At 37.3% G+C, this 10,884-nt stretch overlaps 3 protein-coding genes across 3 annotated transcripts; all 3 read left to right on the forward strand.

Annotated features, from left to right (window-relative positions):
- Positions 1-3,328: 3,328 nt before the first annotated feature.
- Positions 3,329-3,958, forward strand: LOC106330177 (F-box protein At2g38590-like; the record flags this gene model as incomplete). Its single annotated transcript, XM_013768704.1, has 1 exon — positions 3,329-3,958. A coding segment is annotated over exon 1 (630 nt), but the record flags the coding sequence as incomplete, so codon positions are not given.
- Positions 3,959-4,711, forward strand: LOC106330178. The gene is made up of 3 exons (XM_013768705.1): positions 3,959-4,265; positions 4,376-4,461; positions 4,540-4,711. Exons 1-3 carry the CDS (start codon positions 4,059-4,061, stop codon positions 4,709-4,711), a joined length of 465 nt encoding a protein of 154 aa, XP_013624159.1. The 5' UTR covers positions 3,959-4,058.
- Positions 4,712-5,983: 1,272 nt separating this feature from the next.
- Positions 5,984-9,778, forward strand: LOC106329517 (pentatricopeptide repeat-containing protein At3g09040, mitochondrial). Its single transcript, XM_013768203.1, has 2 exons — positions 5,984-9,382; positions 9,460-9,778. Exon 1 carries the CDS (start codon positions 6,141-6,143, stop codon positions 9,210-9,212), a length of 3,072 nt encoding a protein of 1,023 aa, XP_013623657.1. The 5' UTR covers positions 5,984-6,140; the 3' UTR covers positions 9,213-9,382; positions 9,460-9,778.
- Positions 9,779-10,884: the final 1,106 nt, after the last annotated feature.

The following is a 10,884-nucleotide window of genomic DNA, read 5'->3' on the forward strand; positions in this document are numbered from 1 at the left end:
GATTATCCCATCGATCGATGTGGATATCCAATAGATCGAATGAACAAAATCTCGAACGTTTTTTTATAAACGGATCGATCGATGGATATATGTTAAAAAACGCATCGATCGATCGAGTATATCAAGTGTTCCTCGGAATATACCGACAGAATTCCGAGGAAATTCCGAGGAAAACAAATTTTGGGTTTCCTCAGAATATCCTCGGAAATTCCTCGAGAAATTCCGAGGATTTCATTTTCCGCCGGAATGTCCGTCAGAATACCGCTGTTTTCTTGTAGTGTACTGCTACGTAAGGGCTTCTTACAAGTTCTTAGAGCATCCGCATTGAGGGTTTATGGGGGGAGTTCACACAGAAATCAAGAAAAAAAAATAATAAAATAATTCAATCCTATGAACCCCTCTCTCCTAAAGCTCTCTGGGCTGAACCCCTCTCTCCTAAAGTTCATCATTGTAGCGCGGACCCCACGTGTCGTGGCGGCCCGCGATTGGTCTAATTTTTTTTTTTTAAATCAAAAAGAAAAAAAAAAAATTTTAATAATAAAAAATTGAAAAGATGAACCCCAAGAGGGGGTTTATTGATGTGGGTGCTCTTAGAAGCCCATGTTAAGCAGCGGTTCTTTGCTTTTTTGGACTTTTTCATTTATTTGTTTTTCTTTTTGTTAAAAACTTGTGTTAAGAACCCCTCCAATGGAGCTGGTCTAAGAACCGGTTCTTAGCATTTTTAGTTAATAGTTAAGAGACAGTTTCTTAACTTCCGCTAAGAACCGCACTCTAAGAACCCCGGTTTAATCATGGTCTTCCATGTAAACGATTACATAGTCGTTTTCTTCTTTTTTTTTCTCATGAGATTTGGGTTTAATAATCGTTTCTTTGTTACTTAGGTTTTGAAGGTTCCTTATATATTTTTCATCTCTTGACTTGTGGCGATGCCGTAGTGACTATTCATAAAGAGATTTTCACTTTAAAAGTTTAAATCATTTGCTACGACTACGAGCGGACTACGAGTGGGTGAGTAAATGAATAAACCATGCATGAAAATTACGGACTTACAATCTCTTAAACGGATACAAACCCTTAAGCTTGCTTCGTCGAGATCCTTCATATCTGATGTTCGATGATGCAAGTGCGACGATCAAAACCTACGAAAAGAACTCAATGCCCGACCAAGCACTTACAACGGGTGCGAGCCTGGGATTCGATCTTACAACTCTCTACTCAGCGCGTTCGTGGAGGCGGGTCAATGGCCAAGAGTCGAGTCATTGTTTTTGCCTACATCGAAACAGCGGATTTGGTGCCTAATCTGCAGACATATAATGTTTTGATTAAGATGTCGTGTAAGAAGAAGCAGTTCGCGAAGGCGAAAGAGCATAAGGTCTAAATGTTAGAGCTTGATCTGCGCATCCGCATGGTTGTTGGTTTTATTTTTTTGGATTTTTAATGTAAACCTCCCCCCCCAATGAAATTTATTTTGGATAAAAACCCTTAAATTAAAGATTCAATAAAAAAAACCCCTAACCTAAATTATCTTAGTGAATCAGACCCTCCTTTAGTTGTCCCGTTATAAATTTGAAAATCTCCGTCTAAATGGAACGCATAGTTTAATAAATGCAAAAAAAAAACTACATGGTTTTCATCTTCCTTATATCTGTACGGCGAATCCCAAAGTTAAAATTAGGGTTCTTCAAATTTTCAAGTTTATAATTGTTCATCTTCTCCGTGGTGATTCGTGTACTTTATGCCTTTCGTTTTGTTCTCTTTTGCTTTCACTTTGTTATGTGATTTTTCTAATTTGTTTAAAGTTTTGTTTTCAATTGATTGTGCTATTCAGGCGAAATTTGAATGGAATTAGCTCCTGAAATACACAGAGGAGCTTTGGCTATTGTTTTGACATTGAGTGTTGAGATTGAACCTTGATTAAATCCTCTAAGAGAAGAAGAAGTGAAAGCAAGGAAGCTTGCCACACAAAAAGAGGAAGTGACCAAGGAGTCACGTAGAAGAAGAAGAAGCTTGGAGCGCAAGAAATGGAGGAAGAAGAAGAAGAAGAGCAAGAAAGGAATAAAAGTAAGTCAGTTTGGTTAAAAGCTAACTAAATTAAGTTGTTAAGATAGAGTTGTGGTTGCAGCTTGTTTTAGTGGTGAAAGTGTTGTTTTAACTTGTTTCTATGACATTTTGATTGTGTTTCAAGTGTTGTTTTTGTACTTATTTTATGTCAAGAGTTAAGATTGTCATTGTGTTTGAACTCACGAACACAGCTTCTCTCAGATTCTCACAAGAACTAAATTAAAGATAATCAAAATCTTTCTTTCGAAAATTAGGGTTCATCCCTCGTATCTCTCAGTAATGGGACTTTACACTTAAAAGTGATAATGGTAAACTACATGATATTTTTAGCTAAACATTGTGTTGTTTTTATTAACAAATCGTGTTGTTTCACGAACTTTAACGGACAATTAACGGAGGGTCTGATTCATTAAGATAATTTAGGTTGGGAAGTTTTCTGTTAAATCTTTAATTTAGGGGTTTTAACCCAAAATAAACTTAATTAGGGGGTTTTTACATTAAAAATCCTATTTTTTTTTTTATAAATTGCTTACTGGCTTTTTAAACATATGTGTTATTTGTCTAATATTAGATTCCTATGAACCTATGGATATGTAAGAATCCGATTCGAATCCCGTACGTCAACAAATTTTATTATATCCGGACATAATATAATTTTAAAATTCAAAAAAATTAATACCTGCAAAATCAACATGTACTCTGAATATCATTTTCTAGCTAATTATGTAAAACAAAATTGTTAACCGGTTTGATTTCTTGTCAAAAAATGGAGTAACTTCATTCAAACATGTGAAATTATTATGGTTAATAAGTAAAATAAATTATGTCAAACTATTATAGTAAATGCAATTAATGAAGTAGTTTGAAAAAAATGAAAAAAAAAAGAAATGTAAAAATATAATAGTTATGTTTTGTAATTCTATAATAGATGAAGACAAATTAATTGCAAAAGACAATAAATAAAGTGATTATAATTAGTTTAAAAAAGAAAAAAATATAAGAAATCATTTAAAATTAGGCAAATATTATTTTGTACTACAGTTTTAACAGAATATATTGTAAATCAAATTACGCACAAACAAAGATTAATATTTGGTTTACTATATAACAATTACACAAGACAGACGCCAAGAGAAGTTTCTTCTTCAAGGAATCTGTTTTTGCCACTAAGCCTCTGAGAGCAACCTCATTGGGGGGGGGGGGGGTTTCTTGCTCCTAAGTTTTTAAAATACAAGTATGTGTATGTATATATTATATATTACTCTTGATGTATAAAACTTTATCAGCGTGGCGTGTCTCTCAAGGAAATACTTACTGGCCTGCTTCACCAAGGAAGACATACGAAAGGATTGACAATCACATAATCTGTTTCGATTTTACAAGTGAGAGTTTTGGTCCTCTTCTGCGTCTGCCGTTTGACGCTGGTGATGATGACACTGTGACTTTATCAAGTGTTAGAGAAGAGAAGCTTGCGGTTTTATTCACTCACTACGAATTAGGAGGTCCACTGGAGTTAGAGATATGGATTAGTACTAAGATTGAGGCCGAAAAGGTGTCGTGGAGCAAGTTCTTGAGAGTGGCGGACGCGGAATTTTACCCTCTGATTTCATATGATTGTTTATTCATTGACGAGGAGAAGAAATTCGCCAAGAGTTTTGAAGATGACTACCCCAAAACATTTAACATTGTTGGAGAGGCTGGATACTTTAAGAAGTTGGAACTCGGAGAACGTTTAGGCAGAGACATAAAGTGGATGCAACATGTGTGCTCTTATGTTCGAAGCCTAGCTGATATCAAGCAACCTGCTGCTGCTGGAGGTAAAAGGAAACAACAAAGCGAGTTAGAAAAGCAACGATATGATCAAAACATGGCGAGACTTGTTGCAATTAAAACTGCTACAGAGGTTTGACTCCACTTTTTATCTTCATTTCTTTTGTAAAGTGTTGTTTTTATATTGTCTTTTGTTGTGTGTTTGTTTGTTATTGTCTCATGATGATATGAAGTCTATGGCTGTTGAAGCTATTCTTCTTCTGCAAGAGAGGATAAATGATGATGATGAGGAGACTGTTAAGATGCAACTTCTTGTTCCTTCCAGGGTTATTGGATGCGTTATAGGTAGAAGCGGCTCTGTCATAACCCAAATCAGGAAAAGAACCAATGCTAGTATCTGTATCTCGAAAGGGAATAACGATGATCTTGTTGAGGTTATTATGATCCTTACCAAAGTTCAAATCTTTTCTCCTTCTTTTGCTTTATATTTAATTTCTTTTGCTTCCTCCTTTTGTATCTTCTGTTCCAGAATATGCTTCTGTAGATTTTGATCAGAGGCGAGAGACAGGGGAAAGCAGCTTGGGAATGGTTTCTTCAGACAGATTCTATGGTTATGAAAGTAGTTTCCCGGTAAGCTCACATTTTGAGTTCTTCTGATTCTTTTGGTGGCCGATGTCATACTCATGTCTTAGTTTAATTCATAAACAGGCAAGAGGTCATGGTTTGGTATCAGTCAGTCCATACTCATATGGAGGGTAAGTTTTGCAAACTACAACAAAGAACTTGGCGTCTTCTTTATCACTTTGTTTCAAATGGTTTAAAACTTTTTTTCTCGTGTATTAGTTTTTGTTTGTCTTCTCAAATACTTGTAAAAATCTAAAACACTTTCATCTTACCAATTGGTTCAATTTCTAAAAAAAAATAAAAAAATTAAGAACCTCATAGGGGGACCTTCTCAAAACTAATTACATTATTAAGAGTTCTAAACTATTTAAAGTACACAATTAATAATTAAATTAATTTTATGAACTCATTAAAGACTCTAACCAATGGAGGTTCTCTTACTATTTGACATTTTTCAATGTTTGTTTCACTTTAATTGTGATATTAAGTAGAATGAAGTAACACAAATTATGATTTAATTATTTTTTGGTCTTATATGTTTGTTTCTAGAAGTATTTGGTATTTTTCAAAGCAAGTTAATAGTGTACTATACATATTGATTATACATACATCACAAGCATTTGGGTGACTCACATTTGTTTGAACGATATGAGTAAACACCATCAAGATCTGCTACACTGGATCAAACATACTTCACAAGCGTTTGGGTGGCCCGCATTGGTCTGAATGATTTTGAGTAAACATCATCGAGATATTATATTCGATGATGCAAAAGAGAAACTATAGCTTTATGTATCAAACTACGAGAACTACGTACAATCTTTTAAACTGATACAAACCCTTGAGCTTGCTTTGTCTTGGTCTTTCATAAATCAATATGCTAAAAATCGGTTTAGATGGCACATAGAGTATGTCTAATTTGGCTCTATAATTTACTCTAAAATGGATTTTGAAATAAAAAAAATGCTCACTTTCTATTCTGTTTTTCACTCCATAGTGGAATACAAAGTGAATCAATCCCGAATGATTTTATTTTATTTTGTTCATTATTCCATTTTCACTCCAAGATGCAATAGAGTTAAAGCAAAACCCAATTTCATTATAAAATTACTCCCTTAAACAAAAAAAATGAAAGCAAATAGATCATAAACAAACAATTGTTCATCTTAATTACCACCTAATTTATACTCTTTCCGCTTTTAAATGATGTATGTTTTAAAATTTTAAAACATGTTATTAAATGTATTATTTTTGCGATTAGTTATTTAATTTTCATGTTTTCTAGCCAATTAAAATTTAGTAAACACAATTAATATATTCAAGTTTACAATTTTCTATTATTATATGCATTGAAAATGTGAAATATATATCTTTTAAAAACAATTTTTTTTATGAAACATGGATTACACTGTAACAGAGGGATTAATTGTTTAAAAATATACACATACTGTATTTGAAATTATATTCAACCCGCGGGTTTTGGGGTCGACCCGAAAAGGTTAGTTATTTTTCCCGCTAAAAGGTTTGAACTTTTTTTTTTAGTCTACACGGTTCTTCGACCTTGTTTACTTACGACGACTCTTTTCGTTTAGGATGCAATTTTTTTTTTTGTTTTGCATGATATATAGCAGTTGAGATCTCAGTTCAATCTCCGGTTCGTATATTGTCGGATTCCCATCTGAATCATGAGCTTTCGAGTTCTCCTGTCGCCGTCCTCCCCCAAGTACGAGACTTTCTCCTTGTTACGTCGTTTGAGTTCCTCCACGGACTTACAACGAGTTTCGCCCAACCATGATGAGACGTACAACAGTCTCCTCGGAATATGTCTGGAGCAATGCAAACTATTAAAAACCCGCAAGGTGTTCGACGAAATGCCTCAGAGAACTGTACACGCCTCGAGAATCGGCAAAGCCGTACATTCCCGGAGCTTGACGCTCGGAATCGATTCCAGAGGGAGATTAAGCAACGCCGTCGTTGATTTATACGCCAAGTGTAAAGAAATAGCTTACGCTGAGAAGGTTTTCGACTCGCTTGAGAAGGATGTAACGGCGTGGAACTCGATGCTATCGATGTATTCGAGCATTGGGCTACCTGGAAAAGTCTTGAGGAGTTTTGTATCGTTGTTTAAGGGTTTGTTTTTCCCAAATAAGTTCACTTTTTCGATTGTTTTATCGACCTGTGCTAGGGAGAGTAATGTAGAGTTTGGTAGACAGATACATTGCTGTATGGTGAAGACGGGTTTTGAAAGGAACTCTTATTGTGGAGGGGCTTTGGTTGATATGTATGCCAAGTGTGACTGTATAGGTGCTGCTCGGCAAGTTTTCGATGAAATATTGGATCCCAATACAGTTTGCTGGACATGTTTGTTTTCTGGCTATGTCAAAGCTGGTTTGCCAGAGGAAGCTGTTATAGTTTTTGAGAAGATGCGGGGTGAAGGACATCGTCCTGACCATCTAGCTTTCGTGACAGTTATAAATACTTACATCAGTTTAGGGAAACTGAAGGATGCACGTGTGTTGTTTGGGGAGATGGCGAGCCCTGATGTGGTAGCGTGGAATGTAATGATATCAGGGCATGGTAAACGAGGGTGTGAGTCAGTGGCTGTTGAGTATTTTCTCAATATGCGGAAGTTTGGTGTTAGATCCACTCGTTCTACACTAGGAAGCGTTTTAAGCGCCATTGGGATTGTAGCGAATCTTGAGTTAGGTTTGGTAGTTCATGCAGAGGCTATTAAACAAGGGCTTGCCTGTAATATATATGTTGGGAGTTCTTTGGTCAGCATGTACTCGAAGTGTGAGAGAATGGAGGATGCTGCGAAAGTATTTGAGGCTTTGGAGGAGAGAAACGACGTCTTGTGGAACGCGATGATCAGAGGTTATGCACATAACGGAGAAGCCCGCAAGGTTATGGAACTGTTTATGGATATGAGATGCTCTGGTCATAACGTTGATGATTTCACCTTTACAAGCTTGTTAAGCACTTGTGCTGCATCACATGATCTTGACATGGGGAGCCAGTTTCACTCGGTTATCATCAAGAAGAAATTAGCGGATAACTTATTCGTTGGAAATGCATTGGTAGACATGTATGCAAAATGCGGAGGTGTCGAAGATGCAAGGAAGATTTTTGAGCGCATGTGGGAACGTGATAATGTATCGTGGAACACGATGATTGGTGGTTATGTCCAAGACGAGAACGAGAGTGAGGCTTTCAACTTGTTCAAGAGGATGAATTCTTGCGGTATGGTGTCTGATGGATCATGTTTAGCTAGCACGCTCAAGGCGTGTGCAAACGTTCGTGGTCTTTATCAAGGCAAACAAGCTCACTGCCTCTCTGTCAAGTGTGGCTTAGAGACGGATCTTCACGCTGGGAGCTCGCTCATTGACATGTATGCCAAGTGTGGGGTCATCGAAGACTCGCGTAAAGTTTTCTCCTCTATGCCTGAGTGGAGCGTTGTGTCGATGAATACTTTAATTGCAGGCTATTCTCAGAACAACTTGGATGAATCTGTGGTTCTCTTTCGAGAGATGCTGAACAGAGGTGTTAACCCATCTGAAATCACTTTTGCCACCATTGTTGAAGCTTGTGATAAACCAGAAACGTTGATCTTAGGAACACAGTTCCATGGTCAAATAGTAAAGAGAGGGGTCTCATATGAAGGTGAATATCTAGGGATTTCTCTTTTGGGTTTATACATGAACTCATGTAGAATTGTGGAGGCGTGTGTTCTTTTCTCAGAGTTGCCAAGCCCTAAGAGTATCGTTCTCTGGACGGGGATGATGTCAGGGCACAGTCAGAACGGTTTCTATGAGGAAGCTTTGAAGTTCTACAAAGAAATGCGTCAGGATGGTGCTTTACCTGATCAGGCAACATTTGTCACTGTTCTTCGAGTGTGCTCTGTCTTATCCTCTTTAAGAGAAGGTAGAGCTATTCATTCTCTTACCTTCCACTTGGCTCATGACCTGGACGAGTTAACCTCTAACACCCTAATAGACATGTATGCTAAATGTGGGGACATGAAAAGTTCATCGCAAGTTTTTGATGAAATGAAGCGTAGAAGCAACGTTGTCTCATGGAACTCCATCATCAATGGATATGCTAAAAATGGTTACGCTGAAGATGCCCTTAAGATATTTGATTCCATGAGACAATCTCATATCACGCCAGATGAAATCACGTTCCTAGGTGTTCTCACAGCTTGTAGCCATGCAGGGAAAGTGTCAGAAGGGAGGAAGATTTTTGTGATGATGATTAGTCAATATGGTATTGAAGCGCGTGTAGATCATGTAGCTTGTATGGTTGATCTTCTAGGAAGATGGGGTTATCTTGAAGAAGCCGTTGACTTTCTAGAAGCACAAAACCTGAAACCAGATGCAAGAGTATGGTCATCGCTCCTTGGTGCATGTAGTATCCATGGAGATGACATTAGAGGAGAAATGGCTGCTGAGAAGCTCATTGAACTTGAACCACAAAACTCGTCAGCTTTTGTTCTTCTTTCGAACATATATGCCTCACAGGGACGTTGGGAGAAGGTCAATGCTTTGAGGAAAGACATGAAAGACAGAGGAGTCTGTAAGGTACCTGGATGTAGTTGGATTGATGTGGGAGAGAGAAAACACGTTTTTGGTGCAGGAGACAAATCTCATTCTGATATTTGCAAAATAGAGACGTTTCTTGAAGATATATATGATGTGGTGAAAGATGATGCAATCGTCAATCATGATATCATGGAACATGCTTCTCATGTTTGTATCTAATAACAGGGAAACTACAAAGTTAAAGATCAGCAGATCAGCTCATAGACAAATTGAATACAAAGGTGGCCATGTTTTATGGCCTTTGATGATGACATGATGTGGACCAAGTTTTCATCTATAGCCAAGAGAAACATAAGGCTTCATTCTCTGTGTTCCTCGACTACTATCAGGTAACTCAGGTTAGTGTGCTACCAAGGCTAAAGGTTTTACAGGAAACATGACCAAAATCTATCATTTTTCTTACTAGGCATTGCTGGAGATCACACAATCCAAGTGAAGTAGCAGATGGAGTTTTACGGTTTGATGTTTCAGCCAAAAACTGAAACACCAACCCGACCCGAAATAAAGGTATCAGATCGGGTTCGAATCCAGCTAATAATCCGATCGAGTTTCATATTGTGATACTTTGGATATAGCTTCGGTTCGGGTTTATCCGATAACCGAAACATAACCCGAACATATAATTGTAGTTATGTATATGGTATACATACATACTACTCATGCAGTCATGCTAAGTGTTACAATTTTTTGAGTTTTGGATTTTAATATTATAATGTTATAAACTTTCGAGTGTTGCTATTTTTGAATTTGATATATATTCTTTTATTCAGTTTTAGTACTAAATTTTCTATATTTAGACTTTTAATTATGCATTTTATTTTAGTATAACCGAATCATTCCAAAGAATCCAAACCGATATATTGGTTATTTTATGAGTTCCAGAATGTGATACCGTTGGAGCAAAACTACCATTTGAAGTTTGGAGCCGTTGGAGGTTTGATTTAGTCTTTCACGTTTGTTAGTTGTTTCAATAATGTCCTATTCTTTAGGACCAAGTAGTTTCCAGTTCTAGTGGTTTAGTTGCGTTAGTTGTTGCTTTATTTCAGGAGCTCTTTGTTTCATTGTAATGCTACTTATAGCTATTGCTTTCAGTTGAATACAATCTGAGTTTCATAAACACAAAACAGAGCATTTGGGGTTACAAATTGGTATCAGAGCTCTGTGACCAAACAAGAGAAAAGATGAGTGATGATAAGATGAAGCTTCCGCAGTTTGATGGCCATTGGGACCATTGGAGTGAAGTCATGGAAAACTTCTTCCGAGCCAGAGGGCTATGGAGTCTGATCGAAACCGGCGTTGAAGAACCATCTGCTGCGACTGTACTGACTGCAGAACAAAACCTGCAACTGGAGAGCAACAGAACCAACGATCACAAAGTCAAGCATTATCTCTACCAGAGCATTGACAGAGTGACATTCGAACAGATCTTAGACAAGAGGACCTCTAAGATCATTTGGGATTCGATGAAGGCGAAGTATGGTGGCAATGCTCGAGTGAAGAGATCGCTACTACAGAAGTTAAGAAGAGATTTCGAGGTGGTGGAGATGAAGGAAAGTGAAAGTGTTGAAGAATACTTCATCCGAGTGTTGGCAATCACCAACCAAATGAGGAGCAATGGAGAGACCATGACGGACTCTAAGGTGGTTGAGAAGATCCTCAGAACTCTCAGTGAGAAGTTCATGTATGTGGTGGTATCCATTGAAGAATCCAAGGACATTGAGTCAATCACTTTGGACGAGTTGCAGAGTTCCTTGGTGGTCCATGAACAAAAGTTCAAAAAAATTGACAAAGGTGATGATCAAGTATTGAAGATCACACATGGAAGAGGAAT

This window comes from Brassica oleracea, chromosome C3, assembly GCF_000695525.1.
Source record: "Brassica oleracea var. oleracea cultivar TO1000 chromosome C3, BOL, whole genome shotgun sequence".
Lineage (NCBI taxonomy): Eukaryota > Viridiplantae > Streptophyta > Magnoliopsida > Brassicales > Brassicaceae > Brassica > Brassica oleracea.

Coding starts and splice junctions, on each gene's coding strand:
- LOC106330178 (XM_013768705.1), top strand. CDS start 4,059: ATGAAGTCTATGGCTGTTGAAGCTATTCTTCTTCTGCAAGAGAGGATA. Junction 4,266..4,375: donor ATAACGATGATCTTGTTGAG/GTTATTATGATC, acceptor ATGCTTCTGTAG/ATTTTGATCAGAGGCGAGAG. Junction 4,462..4,539: donor GTTATGAAAGTAGTTTCCCG/GTAAGCTCACAT, acceptor ATTCATAAACAG/GCAAGAGGTCATGGTTTGGT.
- LOC106329517 (XM_013768203.1), top strand. CDS start 6,141: ATGAGCTTTCGAGTTCTCCTGTCGCCGTCCTCCCCCAAGTACGAGACT.